General features: G+C 29.9%; 2 protein-coding genes across 2 annotated transcripts in view; both read left to right on the plus strand.

Moving 5' to 3' along the window:
* The first annotated feature begins 76 nt into the window (after positions 1–76).
* Positions 77–13,552, plus strand: LOC127285495 (dynein axonemal heavy chain 3). Its single transcript, XM_051311543.1, has 13 exons — positions 77–674; positions 785–1,011; positions 1,120–1,389; positions 1,466–1,828; positions 1,922–2,132; positions 2,223–2,450; positions 2,524–5,855; positions 5,925–6,438; positions 6,501–6,806; positions 6,866–10,024; positions 10,090–11,970; positions 12,044–12,970; positions 13,120–13,552. Exons 1-13 carry the CDS (start codon positions 210–212, stop codon positions 13,414–13,416), a joined length of 12,180 nt encoding a protein of 4,059 aa, XP_051167500.1. The 5' UTR covers positions 77–209; the 3' UTR covers positions 13,417–13,552.
* A 672-nt stretch (positions 13,553–14,224) lies between these two features.
* Positions 14,225–22,431, plus strand: part of LOC127285500 (protein roadkill) — a 101,738-nt gene continuing 93,531 nt past the window's right edge. The window contains exons 1-2 of the mRNA XM_051311554.1: positions 14,225–14,590; positions 16,340–16,399. The gene's annotated coding sequence lies outside the window, so the exon portion shown is untranslated. The remainder of the gene's footprint in view (positions 14,591–16,339; positions 16,400–22,431) is intronic.

Genomic DNA, 22,431 nt, shown 5'->3' on the forward strand with positions numbered 1-22,431 from the left:
ACAGTATATGACTTAACCTTTTGACACTTTATTTGTGTGAAATTTATAAAAAAAAAAAATTCTTTCTTAATTTTAAAGTAATTTTTTTTATAAAAATGTGATAAATACTTTTATTGGAGATATTTTTCTATTATATTTTTGTATAATTGAAATAGAAGAAATTACAATAAATATTTTCAATTGCAAAATTTTTGAAATAAATTCAAAAAATGGAAAAGGATTGTTTAAGCAAACAAAATATTGCTGGAAAAAGTGATTCAGTTGGCAGTGATTTGCAAAAATTTTCTGATTTATTAAAAAATCAATGTTGGACTGAATTAGTGCCTCTTAGAATTTGTCACAATCATGAGAAACCATCAAAAATTATTTGTAACACTTTTACTCAAAATATTTATAAATATCCAACAAAATATCGAAAACAAAAGGAAATAAAAATTCCATTACAATGGAGACCTTTAGATCAAAATGGAAAACTTATTTATCCATCAATACAGTGTATTACAGAATATGAGGAAAAAATGAAGCAAAAATTGGAGAAAAAATCCATGAATTTGGAATCAATATCAAATAATATTATAACATTACAAGAATTAGCTGAAGAAAAAAGAAATTTCAAATCAAAAAGAAGGAGAGTGAAAAAAGAACAGAAAGATCCAAGGATTTTTGAAAAAGAGGTGAATCATTGATGAATATTTATTTTTTATCTGTGTTTTAAATCAAATAGATAAGATTCTTATTTATGGTGAATATTTTATTTTTCCTTACTATTAATTAAATTTTTCAGATTTTACGAAGAAGGGAAGCCGAAGCTCCTCGTGATATTGAAAATCAATTAAATGAATTACATTCCCTTATAAGAAGGAATCAAGAGACAAAAATTAAAGAAGAAGATATTTGCAAATTAATACAATTAAGGCAATGCATCGATGATTCTCAATTGGAACCATACGACTATTCTAATTTCGAAGAGATACGAAAGAGAATTGTTGGAAAATTGAGAAAACGATTCGAGTAAGTTTTTAACTTTTGCTTTTTTCCACCCTCTGAATCATTAATTTTTTTCTATATAAAAATATTTTTTATTTCTAAATGGAAAATAATTTTTCTCAACGATTTCAGTTTTATCGCAAAAACATTAGAATTAGAATCAGAAATTGTCAATGATTACAAAGAGAGTCTTCGTACTGCGATAGTTGACTTTATATTGCAAGATTCTGAAAAAAGGAAACTCTTGCAAATTGAAAAAGTACCTGTTGCATTTCCAATTTTCAATATACGAGCACCTGTCCCTTGGCACCAGATGAAAGTCATTTCTGAGCATTTTATGCAACACAATCTTTTCATAGGAAATGAGATTCCAAGGGAAATTCGAAATTTATGGGATCGAAGGTAAACATTTTTTTTGCGAAAAAAATACAATTTTTTTCCGCAGGTATGTAATACAATATTTCCTTTCTTTTTATAGCTATAATACAATGATGATTATTAAAATCGATGATTTTGGAACACTTCCAATTCCTGCTTTAGAAATACAATCGCAAGTTAATTGTATTTGTCGAGCTACAAGTAGAAAATTGATAAATGAATGGCTTGCCGATGTTGCTGAGATATTTCTCGAAAATAAAAATGCATGGTCAAATTATTTTGAAAAAAGTTCATCGGCCTCATTGAAAATAATTGAAAAATATTTTCGTACCATTAATGCACTTTTATCGAAACAATTACGTTCAATGGTGATTAAAACTTTGAGACATTTGCGAGATTTTTTCGTCAAGTATAATAATGGAAATACTTTTAATGGCGATTATCAAGATTTAATGTTTACTCGGTATGTATTTTATTTATCTTTGAATACTTTTTAATATATCTTAATTATTAATTATCTTTTAATATTGATAAAATGATTTTTTTTTTTATTTAGTACTCCTTTTATGACAATTGCAGTTGATATTAAATTTGGAACAAATGATTTGATATTGAAACCAAGTGTTGTGGAAATGCAAAATATATTGTCAATTTGTTTCGATGAAATAATTTCCGTTGCCGCTAAAGTTCCAAAAATTGAGACAATTTTATTTCCTGAATTTGAGAACGAGGGATTTCTTTCCCCTGTTTTAAGAGAAGAAGAGAAGGTATTTTTTTTTTTTTTTGGTTTAAAGTAATTAAAATTAAATTACAAATTTAGAATAAAAATTTATTTATCATTACAAAATTTATTTTAGGTCTCAAAAATAGTTAATGAAGCCTTAAATGTTGTCGCTGTTAATATAAATGGACCAAATTTATATTTAAAATCTTATGACAATCTTTTGTACATTATCAATGGATCTGCGAAGGAAAAATTAAATGAATATTTCACTCTTGATCCTTTTCCCTCTTTGCGTGAATTCGGGCACAAAATCGAGGATCTCGATGAACTTAGCCAGAAAATTTGTCTATTTCGAAATAAGGTATTTACTTTTTTTGAAAGAAATTTTTAATTTTATATCTACATTTTAAATTTTATTTTATTTGTTCTCACAGATTCCATTGAATTTGATCGAGATGGATTGCTCTTTCGTTAACGAGTCAATGCGACGAATTTTATTTGACGATCTTCGAACAAGTATCTGTGACTATTTTCTAAATGAATTGCGTACGAATAATCAGCGTTTATGTAAAATTTTCGACGAAATTGCAAGTCGAATATCAGGAATGCCTGAAACAACACAAGAAGTTGTGGAATTGATTAATTATCTTATTGAGAGTAGAGATACAACAATGTTCAATTTACGTGGTGATCTTTCACATTCGGCAGAAATGATTTTATTTCTCTTCAATTATCATCCATTGATTGACGAGGATATTCATCTAAATACAAGAACACTGACATGGCCAAAAGAAATGGAAACAGTTATGGATCTTGCGAATGTTCGATTGAATATGAGAAAAGATTTTGTCGAAGGTGTTCTTAAAGTGAGAAAAGAAAATTTTGAGCAGAGAATTACAAAAATGAAAGAGATTTTAGATCAATTTAAAAAGAAAGATCCACCTGTTTTACGTATGGAGGAAATGGAAGAGGCTGTTGTGGAAATTGAAGATATCTCTCGTCAAATGACGGATATTTCGAATGAGGCATTACGAATTAATGAGGAAGAAGTTTTATTGGATTTGGAAATTAGTCCCTATATTACATTACCGGGAATGTCAAATACTGTGGATATTTTTGATAAACTTTGGCATACAGTTTTATTGTTTCATCAGAATTATGAGAAGTGGTTTTATGGATCATTTGTTGGGCTTGATGCGGATGCGATACTTGAAGAGACGGATAATACGTGGAAAATTTTGTATAAACTTTCAAGAGCTCTCACTGACGTTGCTGGAGCAAGACGAGTTGCCGAAATGGTACGTGGAAAAGTTGAGAAATTCAAACAATTTCTACCAGTTTTGCAGACAATTTGTAATCCTGGCTTGCAATCACGACATTGGGAACAAATAAGTAAAGTTGTTGGTGTTTCAATAGTGCCAACAGAAAATAGTAGTCTTTCACAAATGATTGATTATGGTCTTCCAATTTATATAAATCAGCTTGAGGAAATATCGTCCGCCGCTACGAAGGAGCATGCACTGGAGAAGAATTTAAAGAAAATGCAAGAGGAATGGTTGCAAATTGTTTTTGATTTGAGTCCATATCGTGAGACAGGTGTATCTGTTTTGTCAGCCGTTGATGATATTCAAGTATTACTTGATGATCATATTCTGAAAGCACAAACAATGCGAGGATCACCTTTCATTAAGGCTTTTGAACATGAAATGCAATCGTGGGAAGAGAAACTTATTTTAATGCAAGATATTATTGATCAATGGCTCATGTGTCAAGCAACTTGGATGTATTTGGAACCAATTTTTAGTAGTGAGGATATTATGAGACAAATGCCAACAGAGGCGAAAAATTTTCGCAAAGTTGATAAAATATGGCGATCAATAATGATATACGTGACGGAGAATAAAAAAGTTACTGTTGCAACGGGAATGCCAAAAATGTTGGATCAATTTAAATTTTGTAATCAACTTCTCGATGAAATTCAAAAAGGATTAAACGACTATTTGGAGAAGAAGAGATTATTTTTTCCAAGATTTTTCTTTTTGTCAAATGATGAATTATTGGAAATTTTGTCAGAAACGAGAGATCCACAGAGAGTGCAGCCACATTTGAAAAAATGTTTTGAGGGTATTAGTTCGTTGCGTTTTACAAAAGAGGCGGAAATAATTGGTATGTTATCTGATGAAGAGGAATATGTGCCAATGAGTGGAAAAATTTGTCCAGCTGACGCTAAAGGAATGGTGGAAAAATGGCTATGTCAAGTTGAGGAATTAATGAAGAGTTCGTTGAGAGATATTGCGCAAGATAGTGTAATAGCATATTTCTCGAGTACAAGGGAGGAATGGATTTTATCATGGCCGGGTCAAATTGTCCTTTGTGCGAGTCAAATTCATTGGACTTGTGAGGTGGTCGATTCATTTCAGGAAAATACCACGAGCAATGTTTTGGAAAAATGTAGTTCTCAAATTGATAAAACTGTTTCGCTTGTGAGAGGTAAATTGGAACCGGGAGCAAGGATTACAATGAATGCATTGATAGTAATTGATGTTCATGCACGTGATGTAGTGAAATTATTATTGGAGAAGAAGGTGCAAAATGAAATGGATTTCAACTGGATTTCGCAGCTTCGATATTATTGGTTAAATTCGAGTATCACTGTCTCGATGATCACAACCGATGTTGTTTATGGATTTGAATATTTGGGAAATTCGGCAAGATTGGTGATCACACCACTTACTGATCGATGTTATAGAACTTTAATGGGAGCATTGAAACTTAATCTTGGTGGTGCTCCGGAAGGTCCAGCGGGAACGGGAAAAACGGAAACTTGTAAAGATTTGGCAAAAGCAGTGGCTAAACAGTGTGTTGTTTTTAATTGTTCGGAAGGATTGGATTACATGGCAATGGGAAAATTTTTTAAAGGTCTTGCTCAATCGGGCGCTTGGGCATGTTTCGATGAATTTAATCGTATTGATCTTGAGGTACTTTCGGTGATTGCACAACAAATTCTCACAATACAAATGGCGATTGGAACAAAAGTGGAGAGATTTATTTTCGAAGGAACTGAAATAAAACTCAATCCAACGTGTAATGTTTTTATAACAATGAATCCTGGTTATGCTGGACGTCAGGAGTTGCCAGATAATTTGAAAGTTTTGTTTCGAACAGTCGCGATGATGGTGCCTGATTATGGAATGATTGGCGAGATAACACTCTATTCGTATGGATTTGTTGATGCTAGGAGTTTGGCTGATAAAATTGTTCATACTTATAAACTTTGCTCGGAACAGTTAAGTTCGCAGAATCATTATGATTATGGAATGAGAGCTGTAAAAACTGTTTTAATAGCGGCTGGTAATTTGAAATTAAAATTCAATCAACAAAATGAATCGGTATTGGTTCTGAGGGCAATTGTTGATGTGAATCTTCCGAAATTTCTTGCTCAGGATGTTCCGTTGTTTAATGGAATTTATAGTGATTTATTTCCGGGTATTGAATTACCAAAACCTGATCGTGACGTGTTGATTGAACTTTTGAAGAGTAATTTAATTAAAAGAAATCTTCAACCAACGCCATGGTATATTGGAAAGATTATTCAAATTTATGAGATGATTCTCGTTCGTCATGGATTGATGATTGTTGGCGAACCACTGGGAGGGAAAACGCAAGCTTATCAAACTTTAGCTGCCGCTCTCGGGGATCTTTTTGTCGCTTCTAGCGATATTTATGCCAAGAAAGCGATTATGAGAGAATTTCGCACAATTTACAGGTAAAAGAAAATTAAATCTTAGGAATTAATTAAATTTACAAATTTTTATCTTTTTTTTTTTTTAAACAGAATTATCAATCCAAAGGCAATAACTCTAGCTCAATTGTACGGAAGTTTCGATCCAGCTTCTCATGAATGGAGCGATGGAATTTTGGCCAATACCTTTAGGGAGTTTGCTCAATCTACTTCTTTGGAACGCAAGTGGATAATGTTTGACGGTCCAGTGGATGCTGTGTGGATTGAAAATATGAATACTGTTTTGGATGATAATAAAAAATTATGCTTAATGTCGGGTGAAATAATACAAATGTCAAATAAGATGAATTTAATTTTTGAACCAGCTGATCTTGAACATGCTTCACCGGCAACTGTCAGCCGATGTGGAATGATTTATTTAGAACCTTCTCAATTGGGTTGGATTGCTTTTTATGAATCGTATAAAAAATCATTGAAGGAGAAATTACTTGTGGAACAATTTGAATTGGTTATGGAAATTATTGAGTGGCTTATTGATCCAGTATTAAATTTCATCAAGTATAATTGCAAGACTTTTATTGAAACTTCAGATCTTCATATGTTTTTGGTGAGTAGAAATTACAAAAAATTGGAGTTATTTTATTTAATAAAAATTGAAAATTATTTTAGTCATTTACAAGATTATTGAGTACAATGTTAGAAGGAGAAACACAAGTGAGTACAGTTTGGCTCCAATGTATATTATTGTTCAGCATTGTTTGGGGAATTTGTTCAACTTTAATCAGCGATAGCAGAAAACATTTTGACAATTTTTTTCGATCACTGTTGAATGGCTCAATAGAAGAAAATCCAAAACCAAAAGTTTTTAAATTAACAAGACAACAACTTTTTCCCGAAAGAGGAACAGTCTTTGATTGGTTTTATGATAAGCGGAATAATGGTAGTTGGATCTCATGGATGGATACGATGACACCGGTAAATTATTTATGAAAAAACTAGATATGATTTTGTAATAATAAAATATTTATTTTCAGCCAACTTTCCCGTCTAATGCAAAAGTGAGTGATTTAATTATTCAAACGAATGAAATGTCGATACAGCATTTTTTTGTGACAAATTTACTTCAACGATCGATTCCAATTTTATTTGTTGGACCAACAGGAACGGGAAAATCGGCAATAGTTTTAAACTATATGCTATCGTTGCCAAAGGAAAAATTTATTCAAAATGTGGTGAATTTTAGCGCACGAACGACGGCTGCACAAACGCAGGAAATAATAATGTCAAAATTAGATCGACGTAGAAAAGGTGTTTATGGACCTGCAATGGGAAAAAAATCGATTCTGTTTGTCGATGATTTAAGTATGCCACAAAAAGAAACATATGGAGCACAACCACCAATTGAATTACTTCGTCAGTGGATTGATCATGGACATTGGTTTCATTTAAAGGACACGACAATGTTATATCTTGTTGATATTCTATTGATTGCTGCAATGATTCCACCTGGCGGTGGTTCGAATTTAGTTACATCTCGATTTACACGTCATATGCATATCGTGGGTATTGATTCATTTGAAGATGCGACAATGACAAGAATATTTTCCTCTATTCTCGAATGGCATTTTGCTAAAGGATTTGATGCTAATGTGACAAGACTGGCAAAAATGATTGTCACTGCAACAATGAATGTTTTTCAGGAGGCAATCAAGAATTTTTTACCAATTCCAGCAAAGAGTCATTATTTATTTAATCTTCGTGATTTTAGTCGTGTTATTAATGGAATTGTTCTTGTGCCTGCGTCACATATGAAAAATCCGGATAAATTGATTAAACTCTGGGTTCATGAAGTTTATCGAGTATTTCATGATCGATTAATAGATGAAGATGATCGTGATATTCTTTTTAGAATAGTCAAGCACACTTGTTATGATCATCTTCGACAACCATTGGAAAAAATTCTCGATAATTTTCTAAATGAAGGAGAAACTAACATTACCAAGATTCACGTTAGAGATCTTTTTTTTGGCAATTATATGGATCCGGATGCGGAGCCAAAAATTTATGACGAGATTAATGATCTTAATGATCTTCAGGAGAAAATGGATTACTATCTCTCGGAATATAATATGATTTCAAAAACTCCAATGTCTTTGGTATTATTTCGATATGCTGTGGAACATATTTCGAGAATTTCTCGTATTCTTCTTCAGGATAATGGACACGCTCTTCTTGTGGGAATAGGAGGATCGGGACGAAGTTCATGCGCTAAATTAGCGACAAGTATGTGTGAATATGTGATGCAACAAATTGAAATTACACGAAATTATGGACAAAATGAATGGAGAGATGATTTAAAGGCACTATTGCTGAAAGTTGGAATCGATGGAAAACGTACGGCTTTTCTTTTTGGTGATAATCAAATTAAAGACGAGGCATTTGTCGAGGATATTAATATGATTCTCAATACGGGTGATGTGCCAAATCTTTATGTCACCGAGGAGAAAGCGGAAATTCTCGATAAAATGATGAATGCAGTGAGAGATAGTGGAGCAAAGAAAATGGAAACAACACCAATGGCACTTTATAATTTTTTCATTGAAAGAATTCGTAAGAATCTTCATATTATTTTGACAATGTCACCAATTGGTGATGCATTTAGAACACGATTGAGAATGTTTCCATCGTTGATTAATTGTTGTACAATTGATTGGTTTACTGTTTGGCCTGAGGATGCATTAGAGAGGGTTGCACAAACTTTTCTCAAGGATTTGAATATTGGATCTGAGGTACGTGATAAATGTGTAATTATTTGTAAACAATTTCATACGAGTGTTGATCGTGCAAGTGAGAATTATTTTCGAACACAACATCGTAGGAATTATGTGACACCGACAAGTTTTTTGCAATTGATTAAATCGTTGTATAAATTTTACGGTGAGAAAGTGGAACAAATCACGAAACAGCAATATCGTTATGAAACGGGTTTGGAAAAATTGGATTTTGCCGCTGGACAAGTTGTAATTATGCAGGATGAATTGCATGCACTACAACCAAAACTTGTGGCACAATCGCAATTGAGTGATAAATTGATGATAAGAATTGAGCAGGATACTATTAATGTTGAAGCTAAGAAGGAAGTTGTTGCAGCCGATGAAGCATTAGCTAATGAAGCGGCAGCTGCTGCTCAGGCTATTAAAGATGATTGTGAAAGTGATTTGGCTGAAGCGACACCGGCTTTGGAAGCCGCTTTGGCTGCTTTGGATACTTTAAAACCGGCGGATATTACGATTGTTAAATCAATGAAAAATCCACCAGCTGGCGTTAGATTGGTTATGGAAGCCGTTTGTGTTTTAAAGGGAATTAAACCAGATCGAGTTCAAGATTTGGCAACGACACAAACAATGGAAGATTATTGGCCAGCTTCAATAAGAATGCTTGGTGATATGAAATTTTTGGATGGTTTGAAAACTTTTGACAAGGATAATATACCACCAATTAATATGAAAAAAATTCGCGATAGATATATGAATGATCGTGGTTTTCAACCGGAAGTTATTAAAAAAGTGTCAACAGCTTGTGAGGGTCTTTGTAAATGGGTAAGAGCAATGGAAGTTTATGATCGAGTGATTAAAGTGGTGGCACCAAAGAAGGCAATGCTTGCCGAAGCTGAGGGAAAATTGGCAATTCAAATGGAAATGTTGAATGCCAAGAGAAATCTTTTGCAGGAAGTTACGGGAAAATTGCAACAATTGAATGATGAATTTGCTGAATGTATGAGGGAAAAGAAGAAACTTGAGGATGCGATTGATATGACAATGCAAAAATTAGATAGAGCGGAAAAATTATTGGGCGGTTTGGGTGGTGAGAAGACGAGATGGAGTCAAACTGCCGAGGCTCTTGGTTCAAGTCTTCAAAATGTGATTGGAGATGTTTTATTGGCTTCAGGAGTTGTCGCTTATTTAGGAGCATTTACTGTTGACTATAGAATTAGTTTACTTCAGGAATGGCATAAATCTTGTGTGGAAATGGAAATTCCCCGAAGTTCGAGATTTAGTTTGGTTGAGATTCTTGGAGAGCCAGTGGAAATTCGCTCATGGATGATTCATGGATTGCCTGCCGATAATTTTTCCGTGGAAAATGGTATAATTATCAAGAGTGCTGATCGATGGCCACTGATGATAGATCCACAGGTAAGAAAATATTTTTTTAATTTCTTTTTTGATTATACAAATTTTTGGAATCATTTTTTTTTCAGGGTCAGGCGAATAAATGGATAAAATCCATGGAGAAGGAGAATAAATTATCAGTGATCAAATTAACAGATTCGAATTATGTCCGTGTTTTGGAAACGGCAATTCAAATGGGAAATCCAGTTCTATTGGAAAATATCCTGGAGGAGATTGACGCTATTTTGGAGCCAGTACTTTTGAAAAATATCTACAAGCAACAAGGTGTTTTCTATTTGAAATTTGGCGAGGATGTTCTCGAGTATGATACGAATTTTCGTTTTTATATAACAACACGTCTTCGTAATCCACATTATTTGCCGGAGACTGCGGTAAAAGTGACGATTTTGAATTTTATGATAACTCTACAAGGTCTACAGGATCAATTATTGGGAATTGTTGTGGCCAAGGAATTGCCAATACTTGAGGAGAAAAAAAATCAACTAATTGTCGAGGGAGCAAATAATAAACGAATTTTAAAAGAAATTGAGGATAAAATTCTTGAAGTACTCTCAACATCGGAGGGTAATATTCTCGAGGATGAAACAGCAATAAAAATTCTTTCATCATCAAAACTTTTGTCAGAGGATATTCAAAATAAACAAAAAATAGCGGCAAAAACTTCTGATGAAATTGATGAGGCGAGAAATGGTTATAAAGTTGTATCACGTCATGGAGCTGTTCTTTTCTTTTGTATTTCGGAACTTGCGAATATTGATCCAATGTATCAATATTCCCTGCCTTGGTTTATACATCTTTATATTATGGCAATTACTAATAGTAAAAAATCAAAAGACTTGGCGGATCGAATGAAAAATTTGAATGATTATTTTACGCAGAGTATTTATCGAAATGTATGTCGTTCTCTTTTTGAAAAGGACAAATTGATATTTTCGCTTGTTCTTTGTGTTGGAATTATGAGATCGGAGGGAAAATTGGAAGAGGATTTATGGACATTTTTATTAACTGGCGGTGTTGCTTTGCAGAATCCGTATCCTAATCCAGATCCTTCGTGGCTAATGGAAAAATCCTGGTCCGAGATTGTGAGAGTTTCACAATTACTAGATTTAATAGAATTGAAAAAGTCATTCGAGACATTCACCTCAAAATGGAAGGATTATTATGATTTGTCAAATCCACAGGAAAATAATTTCCCACCGCCATTTGAGAATGAGATCAACAGTTTAAAGAAATTAGTCATTCTTCGATGTATTAGACCTGATAAACTTGTGTCTGCAACTCAAAGTTTTATTATTCATTATATGGGTCAATCATTCATTGAACCACCACCTTTTGATCTTCAGGACTCGTATAATGATTCAAGTAATATTTCACCATTGGTATTTATTCTTTCGTCTGGATCTGATCCAATGACGGGATTAATTAAATTTGCTGAGGACAAAGGTATGGCGAAAAAAAATCTCATGTCCATTTCTCTTGGTCAAGGACAAGGACCAATTGCTGCTGAAATGATTAATAAAGGCATTAAATCAGGTGAATGGGTTATTTTACAAAATTGTCATTTGGCTGAGTCGTGGATGAAGGAATTGGATCGAATATGTGATGAGATCATTACATCAGAGAATACACATCAGAAATTTCGAATATGGCTAACGAGTTATCCGTCGAAATCGTTTCCTGTTTCAATTTTGCAAAATGGAGTGAAAATGACAAATGAAGCGCCAAAAGGTTTAAAGAATAATTTACTGCGAAGCTACACGAATGATCCTATATCGGATACAAAATTCTATAATATTTGTCCAAAAATTAACGAGTGGCGAAATCTTCTTTTTTCACTTTGCTTCTTTCACGCTGTGGTCCAAGAACGACGGAAATTCGGTCCTCTCGGCTGGAATATTCCCTATGAATTCAATGAATCTGATTTACGAATCAGTGTTCTACAATTACAGGTGAAATTGATTTACATTTTTTTTCAATTAAAAATATAAATCATTTTTTTTTTTATTAATTGATTGTTTTCAGATGTTTTTGAATGATTACGAAGACGTGCCGTTTGATGCTTTACTTTATTTAACCGGCGAGTGTAATTATGGAGGAAGAGTCACTGACGACAAGGACAGAAGATTATTAAATTCTTTATTAAAAATTTACTATAATAAAGAAGTAATTTCAAATCAAGCGTACTCCTTTTCACCGAGTAAAATTTATCATCTTCCAAAAAATACAAATCACTTGGATTGTCTCAGTTATATTCGTAATTTACCGATAAATCAATTGCCAGAAGTTTATGGTTTACATGAAAATGCCGATATAACGAAGGACAATAAAGAATCAATGGAACTTCTCGAGGGAGTTTTATTAACTCAAATTCAAATAACAAGCGTTGGAGCCGAAGGTGATATTGAATCGATTGTTTCGAATCTTGCAATAAATATTCTATCAAATATGCCAGAACAATTTGATGTTGGAAATATTTCAAAAAAATATCCTGTTCTTTATATAAACAGTATGAATACAGTTTTACGACAGGAATTGATAAGATTTAATAGACTTACGGCTGTGATTAAGAGTACATTGAAAAATATTCAGAAAGCTATTAAAGGTGAAGTTGTAATGTCACCAGATTTGGAGGAAGTTTTTTATAGTATCAGTATTGGAAAAGTTCCGAGTATTTGGGACAAAAAATCTTATCCATCACTAAAACCACTTGGGAGTTATGTGAACGATTTAATAGCCAGGATTTTATTTCTTCAAGAATGGATCGATAATGATGCGCCTGTCGTTTTTTGGATATCAGGCTTTTTCTTCACGCAATCGTTCTTAACTGGAGTGTTGCAAAATTACGCTCGTAAACACACGATACCTATCGATCATTTGGATTTTGAATTTGAAGTTACTTCAATGGAAACGAATGTCAAAACCTCTCCTTCCAGTGGTGTTTATATAAAAGTATTTTTTTTTTTAATTTTGGTTTAATATTTAAAATATTAGTTACAATTTTTAAAGTATTGATAAAAATCAGTTCTCAAAATTTTGTAAATTTTTTTACTAGAAGAATAACTATTTTTTTTTTTAAATTATGAACTAATTATTTTCAGGGATTATTTTTGGAAGGCTGCAGATGGAATAGAGAAAAAATGGAGCTGGATGAATCAAAGCCAAAAATTATGTTTGATACAGTACCAATAATTTGGTTGAAACCGGGAATTAAAGAACAATTTAAAATTTCAAACGTTTATAATTGTCCGGTTTATAAAACAAGTGCAAGACGAGGTATTTTGGCGACAACAGGACATTCGTCAAATTTTGTTATGTACATTTTTTTACCATCAAAATTAGAAGAGTCACATTGGATTAATCGTGGAGTCGCGTGTCTTTGTCAACTTGATGATTGAATTTTTTTTTTTCGAGATATTCTCTCTCGCGAGGTAAATATATTTTTTTATTTTTTATATTCTATAGAGAAAGTAGATAATTAATGATATAGATAAGAAATTATTTAAAATTATAAATAAAGTAAATAAAATTAAATAAAATAAGTTGTTCATTTAGTGCAACGTTTTATTACTATTTTATTTGTAATAGATTTAAAAAAAACTTTCGAATTATTTAAAATTATATTTTTTTCTTCTAATGACTGAAATCGTTTATATTTTCGTAAAATTTATTTAATTTTCTTTTTAAAAAAAACACTTAAATTTTTTTTTTAATTTATTACGTATTATTAATTTACAAAAAAATTTTAATTGTTATTATAATTATTTATATAATCTCATTACAGATTAATATTAATATATTTATAATATTTAATATTTATAATTTATTAATAATTTATTTATTTTTATTTCCTTTATTTTATATTATTAAATAACTCATTTTTTCTTGTTGGTTTCTAATTAATTATTTAGCATGCAAAATTTTTGTTTAATTAATAATTAATTTATTAATTTTTTGTATTGTGTAAAGTATTTTTTTAAAATTTATTTTATTCTCATAATTGTTTAATTACGTTTGATTTTTTATTTTCATTGTTATTATAATTGTCTCAACAGTTTTATTATTACTTATAATTGATTATTTATAATTAGTATATAATTTATTGTATTCAATTTTATACAATGTTTGAATGAATTTCAAATTTTCCCGCCGGTATGCATTTACAAGTCGCAGCGCCATCTGCATTGAAGTCAGCCGAGGTAAACACTAAAAATATAGGTTAAGTTGAAACATGTCTATCTAAATATCAAAGTCCTTAGTTCTAATAGCACTTATAAATTTATTACTCCACGAGTTTTGTTAGTTAAATAATGATTATTTTTCTTAATAGAGTCAATTAACATTGTGTCTAGATATGATTTTCTTTACGGATAGTGTAAAAAAAAATGTTCGCATTACTGTAGTAAATTTTTGTTATTCGTGATGGCATGACCGGGCCTATATACTTTTCCAAAAAAAAAAAGAAAAAATTCTTTGTAATATTATTTTAAATTTGTGGCAAGCTTATGTGTATATTCACATGTGTTTAGTGTATTTTGCGAAATTAAGAAGCATTGATATTTTTAAAATTTGGTAAGTATATTTACAAAATATCTATACAAAGGTAGTATTGCCGTCTTTTTCTCAAGGTTGTTATCTGCTCTTGTGGCAAAGCCGATGGTTCATTGACCTTGACTTCGTAACAAATAAACGAGTTTTGAATTGATTTACACAAGAGTCGCAAAGTCTAGTTAATCATAAATCTATTTTGCATTATTAAATTTTTTCCAAATCCATTATACATACAATGCATGAATTGACGATTCTAACCTAAGTTTTTTGTGCGAATTTATATATTATCCTTTATAACCGGTTGTTTTTCAAAGGATTTCAAGCTTGTCTGAACCTGTTTATTTCAAGGTTGAAGGTTAATTATAATGTTTTGATTATTGTATAAATTAGGCAAATAATCATATTGAGAAAGGGTCGAAATTTTACATATTTCTGAAAATGTGTATATATGCATACACAAGGAATTTAATTCTAACCTAACTTTTTAATTCTATATCAAAGAAAAAGTGAGAATTAAAAAGGAAAAGTGTTTATTTAATTGTAAAAATTTATTTTTACATGCGATATTAGAACTATCAGGCAACCTGGTTTCATTTAGTAATTTTAAACCAGGTTTCAAGAATGGCAATCCAACCAGTTTATTTCAGTAGTAGGTTTCCAAGTTGTGAAAATTGTTTTCAATTTTTTTTTTCTTGGTATATATATATAGAATCTAATTGCTTTTAGTTAATTGGAAATTAATTTTTTAATACACTCATAATTTTTTTGCTTTTATTTAAAATTATTATTTATTTAGTATTTTTATTAAACTTTGATATTTCTAGTTTATTTTTTTTTTATTGTAATAATCATTTTTCTGAAAAAATAAGGTTATATTTGTAAAAATCGTGGGTTTTCAAAGGAAATAAATTCTATATAATCTGAGATGAAATATTTCTAAGACACCCACACGTCTAGATTTTTCAATACTTTTTGATTGAATGTTCTTTACAATACTACTTTTATAGGTCACTGAATTTATCTCAATTTGTCTTGATATTCTAAATAAAATGTATATATTCCCACATGATTCGCTAAAGTTTTAAAGTGAAAAATCAGATTTTTCTCAATAAATGATTTTTTGTTTTGTTTAAAAAACAAAAATTATATTTCTTTGTTTTAAATTTGATTTTCTAAGCTCTGCGAATCTCAGCAGTTTAAAAAATAATCACAAGCTGATATTACAGCAACGAAAGTGCTGACTGAAAGTTTTGAAAACTTAAATTACAAGATGGTTTTATTTAATATTGCTGTTTGATGAGGTATTTCATTTCGTTTAAAACAGTTTTATTTCAATTAAAAAAAAAAAAAAAAAAAAAAATTGGATATAAAAAAAATATATAAAGTGATATTTATAAATGATATACATATATATTGGAATCGAACTCGTGAAATCAAAACGGGTTAAGTATTTTTCGAATGTGATATCAGATGACCTCAACTCCACTCAACAACTTCACTCTAGTTTATTTGATATGCGAATCAGAAGACTTTCCAGCCTGTTTTTAATATACCCACACGAATCGTTTATTTAAAAATCATTGCGATTGACATTCTAAATTCTTTTTGTGTTAAAATTCGATTAATACACAAATGTCATGATTATTTTTTTTACAGAATATATATATTTCAAGGGAAAAATAAATCTGTTTTTTTTTGTTATTTAAAATTATCATAAAATTGTTTTCATTGTAAAATGTTTTTAATTTTGAATTAAAAATTTTGTTACAGAAATTATTGGAGTCCTTTGATGTTTATGGTGAATGCAGCGCTTCATTTCAACAACAATTGGTGAGTAATTATTTCTTTATTTTTCATGAACGATATTTTTTGCGCATGATTATATGTTTGTGATTTTATATTATGTTTATTTAAATATTTTTTTATGAATATAATTATACTTATTTATTTGGATATATTAAGATGTATATTTATATTATTTAAATATAAATATAATTAATAAGAAATATAAAAAAAAAGATAATATTTTTTATAATAAGGATGCGATAATTAACATTGGACGTATTCTTAATTATTTTTTTTTCTCTATCGCGCTCCCTCCCCTTGGGATAAATTAACGTTTTGTATATTTAAAAGGATCACGTTTATTTTTAAACTAAACGTATAGTAATATAATTTCCATTAATGATGAGTGTTTATAATTTATTTTTTTTTTTATTCCATTCTCGCATGTGTGAAGCACTTATATATCATCTCTCTCTCTCTTTCTCAGTCGCAATATTTTACAATATATTCATTCGTGAAGAAAATTTAAGATATCGCTTTATGAATTGATTGTGGCTTTGTTGTTATAACGACCAAAAGGATCTTGAGTATAAAACAAAAAAAAAAAAAAAATATCTTCAATATTTATCGCACGTGTCCTTTCTCCTTGAAATATTGCAGTGTCGAATAAACTGTTATAGTCTCAATGTTACATAATATAGTTGCAAATTAACGTCACCTTGTGTATAAAACACACACGATTCATCTGCGAATTGTTTTTTCGCGTTTGACTTCCGCTTATATAGTCGCGAGAAGGCCAAGGAAATATAACTTAAGATTTTATTGAATTTTGTTTTCTTCTGCTTGCGGATCTATGGAAATATTATTCTTCTCTTTCGAGATTTTAATTGTTGATTTAATTTTAAAAACGATTAGAGGTGGAAAAAAATAATTTTCATAATATTTTATCGAGAGGAAAAATAAAAAATTTTAATTAGGTTGGATTTTTTTAATTTAAAAAATATGAAAATTATATTTTATTAAACTATTAAAAATTTGTTTAACAGGACACAAAGGGTTAAATTCATTTTAGAATTTTATACATTCTTTTTTTTTCGACATGATCGAACCAATCAAATCAAGGAATAGACCATGAGAGCGTGCGTGACAATGTTGGCCCTGGTAACAACTCCAGCGTGCAATGTCAGCTTTTTACCTATTAATGATTGTGGTTGCATTTCAAAACAACTAATTCATTCACCTATTCAGGTCATTACCAAATTGTCAGGGTCTATACAGAATTTAATCTCATTAAAACTAACATCGTGACAAATTCCATATTATATACACTTCCGCCCTTTTTAATATATAAATACATATATATATCACTAGCTCTAGATAATTATCACAGCTTTTAATTTGACCGAGATCTCAAAATATTTCGTTAAATTCGCACTTATATAAACTGCGACAAGGTCTTCAATTAAATCCAATTCAAAAAAGATCTGAAATTAAAAACAACAGTCGATTAGCTCTCTAAACCAGGAAAAATTTATAAGGAATATAAAAGTCGATTTTTTGTTTTGCAATTTAGATTTAGATTAATCTTCCTAATCTAGATTTTTTTTTTAAAAGGGGGAAAAAATAGTTTAGATGAAAATTCTATTATTCAAAATTAATGAGAGAGTGATTTTAATAATTCCACAATTAGTTCAAAAATTCACTCAACGCGGTTTCGCGATGAAATAAAATAAAATTAGTCTAATAATTTGGTTAATTATTTTTCAATTCTTGGAATAATTTTACTCTTGGAAATATAATGAGCATTATATATATGTATATTCCAAAGAGAATTAATCTTTCTCTCTTTTGGTAGTTACTTTCTCTGCTATATATAAATGTGTGAGAAAAATCTAAAAACATATCTTGAGAGAATATTCTTTTAACCTTCGTGTCAAGGATCAAAAGTTCCGCGTTCTTCAGGATCCTTTCTCGCGATTCGATATAGACAGAGAGAAATACAAAAAAAAAGAAAAAAAAAAAAAAAAAAGAAAGAGATAGAGAGAGATTGACTGGGATTCTAGACCGCAATGACAAATAGACTGCGAACAATCCACATGGGCTCTCCTTTGTTGTCTCTCTTTTCTACCTCACCCACTCATTTTGCGCCGGTTATATACTCAAAATGTACACTCTTATTCCACGTGTATATAGAAATATATATACGACGCTCACACGTACATCAAGTTAGACAAACAACTTTCGTAAAATCAAAAATGCAATATTGGAGAATTTGCCGCTAATTTGCCGCTAATTATTCGTGAAATTCCCAATTTTGCCGTTTTTGATTTTTTAAAAAAAACAGGGTGCACTGCTAACTTGATATCAAGTTAGCAGTGCAACCACTGTAAATGAAAGGATAAAAAAAATCTGAACACACATAATTTTGCCGTAAATTTGCCGTAATCAAATCCCACAATTAGTTTCTCAAAATATTTAAAAATGACACTAAACTTCACAATATTCTATCAGAATTTTCTACAATTTATATTCTTTCATCCTCACAATCATTTTAATATAATTAGTAAGTCAAAAACGACTTATTTAAATGAAGCTGAAGTACGCAATGTTTACATAAACGATTTTTTAAGAAATAATTTTTTAAAATGCAAAATTCTATAATTTTTTGCTTAAAAAAAATATTTTTTTATAATTTCTTGATTAAGGGTATGTGGGAACATCTCACGTGACCTAGTATGGGAACATGTGTTTTGGTAGTATACGTATCACTCTAAAATGAAAAAAGATTTTTGTCTAACATTTTCAGTTATATAAAATGAGTAGAACTGCGAGATTCCTTGTACCGAACGAAATCATTTTTAAAAAATTTTAACCCGAAATTATTTTTTATTTCAGAGAAAGTTTCAAACCACAAAAAAACTTCCTTTGCCCACATTCCCTTAATGAAAACTACAAGAAATATTTTTTAGGCAAAAAATTATAGAATTTTTAAATTTAAAAACTTATTTCTTTAAAAATCGTTTACATAAACGTTGCCTACTTCAGCTTCGTTTATTTAACAATAAATCTATATACTCCACTATCACACTACGACCAAATTCCACATAAAAACATACTTATCGAATCTTATTTCTGACAAAGATTTTAGAATCTACTGTTAATGTTTAGGTTTATAATTCTTACAAACGTCAAATATTTTATTTGATGTACTCTTTCTTCACGAATAATTAAATTAGCTTCTACGGCAAATTCCCAATGCATAGAAAAAGTGTCAAAATTATTTCTGACCGAAATTTTCGACTGTTCTGCTAACTTTTTTTCATATTAATAAAATAAAATTATTAAACAATTTATTTGATGTACTCTTTCTTCACGAATAATTAAATTAGCTGCTACGGCAAAATCCCAATGCATAGAAAAAGTGTCAAAATTATTTCTGACCGAAATTTTCGACTGTTCTGCTAAATTTTCTTGATATTAACTACAAAAAATAATTAAACAATTTATTTGATGTACTTTTTCTTCACGAATAATTAAATTAGCTGCTACGGCAAATTCCCAATGCATAGAAAAAGTGTCAAAATTATTTCTGACCGAAATTTTCGACTGTTCTGCTAACTTATCTTGAGATTAACTACAAACAATAATTAAACAATTTATTTGATGTACTTTTTCTTCACGAATAATTAAATTAGCTGCTACGGCAAATTCCCAATGCATAGAAAAAGTGTCAAAATTATTTCTGACCGAAATTTTCGACTGTTCTGCTAACTTTTTTTCATATTAATAAAATAAAATCATTAAACAATTTATTTGATGTACTTTTTCTTCACGAATAATTAAATTAGCTGCTACGGCAAATTCCCAATGCATAGAAAAAGTGTCAAAATTATTTCTGACCGAAATTTTCGACTGTTCTGCTAACTTTTCTTGATATTAACTACAAAAAATAATTAAACAATTTATTTGATGTACTCTTTCTTCACGAATAATTAAATTAGCTGCTACGGCAAAATCCCAATGCATAGAAAAAGTGTCAAAATTATTTCTGACCGAAATTTTCGACTGTTCTGCTAAATTTTCTTGATATTAACTACAAAAAATAATTAAACAATTTATTTGATGTACTTTTTCTTCACGAATAATTAAATTAGCTGCTACGGCAAATTCCCAATGCATAGAAAAAGTGTCAAAATTATTTCTGACCGAAATTTTCGACTGTTCTGCTAACTTATCTTGAGATTAACTACAAACAATAATTAAACAATTTATTTGATGTACTTTTTCTTCACGAATAATTAAATTAGCTGCTACGGCAAATTCCCAATGCATAGAAAAAGTGTCAAAATTATTTCTGACCGAAATTTTCGACTGTTCTGCTAACTTTTCTTGATATTAACTACAAAAAATAATTAAACAATTTATTTGATGTACTTTTTCTTCACGAATAATTAAATTAGCTGCTACGGCAAATTCAAAATGCATAGAAAAAGTGTCAAAATTATTTCTGACCGAAATTTTCGACTGTTCTGCTAACTTTTCTTGATATTAACTACAAAAAATAATTAAACAATTTATTTGATGTACTTTTTCTTCACGAATAATTAAATTAGCTGCTACGAAAAAATCCCCAATGCATAGAAAAAGTGCCAAAATTATTTATGACCGAAATTTTCGACTGTTCTGCTAACTTTTCTTAATATTAACTACAAAAAATAATTAAACAATCTATTTGATGTTCTTTTTCTTCACGAATAATTAAATTAGCTGCTACGGCAAATTCCCAATGCATAGAAAAAGTGTCAAAATTATTTCTGACCGAAATTTTCGACTGTTCTGCTAACTTTTTTTCATATTAATAAAATAAAATTATTAAACAATTTATTTGATGTACTCTTTCTTCACGAATAATTAAATTAGCTGCTACGGCAAAATCCCAATGCATAGAAAAAGTGTCAAAATTATTTCTGGCCGAAATTTTCGACTGTTCTGCTAAATTTTCTTGATATTAACTACAAAAAATAATTAAACAATTTATTTGATGTACTTTTTCTTCACGAATAATTAAATTAGCTGCTACGGCAAATTCCCAATGCATAGAAAAAGTGTCAAAATTATTTCTGACCGAAATTTTCGACTGTTCTGCTAACTTATCTTGAGATTAACTACAAACAATAATTAAACAATTTATTTGATGTACTTTTTCTTCACGAATAATTAAATTAGCTGCTACGGCAAATTCCCAATGCATAGAAAAAGTGTCAAAATTATTTCTGACCGAAATTTTCGACTGTTCTGCTAACTTTTTTTCATATTAATAAAATAAAATCATTAAACAATTTATTTGATGTACTTTTTCTTCACGAATAATTAAATTAGCTGCTACGGCAAATTCAAAATGCATAGAAAAAGTGCCAAAATTATATCTGACAAGAAATTTTCGACTGTTCTGCTAACTTTTTTTCATAATAATAAAATAAAATTATTCAACAATTTATTTGATGTACTCTTACTTCACGAATAATTAAATTAGCTGCTACGGCAAAATCCCAATGCATAGAAAAAGTGTCAAAATTATTTCTGACCGAAATTTTCGACTGTTCTGCTAACTTTTCTTGATATTAACTACAAAAAATAATTAAACAATTTATTTGATGTACTTTTTCTTCACGAATAATTAAATTAGCTGCTACGGCAAATTCAAAATGCATAGAAAAAGTGTCAAAATTATTTCTGACCGAAATTTTCGACTGTTCTGCTAACTTATCTTGAGATTAACTACAAACAATAATTAAACAATTTATTTGATGTACTTTTTCTTCACGAATAATTAAATTAGCTGCTACGGCAAATTCCCAATGCATAGAAAAAGTGTCAAAATTATTTCTGACCGAAATTTTCGACTGTTCTGCTAACTTTTTTTCATATTAATAAAATAAAATCATTAAACAATTTATTTGATGTACTTTTTCTTCACGAATAATTAAATTAGCTGCTACGGCAAATTCCCAATGCATAGAAAAATTGTCAAAATTATTTCTGACCGAAATTTTCGACTGTTCTGCTAACTTTTCTTG

The sequence above is a fragment of the Leptopilina boulardi genome, unplaced genomic scaffold (genome assembly GCF_019393585.1).
Source record: "Leptopilina boulardi isolate dan_hultmark-lab unplaced genomic scaffold, ZJU_Lbou_2.1 LbouV2_333, whole genome shotgun sequence".
Taxonomy (NCBI): Eukaryota; Metazoa; Arthropoda; class Insecta; order Hymenoptera; family Figitidae; genus Leptopilina; species Leptopilina boulardi.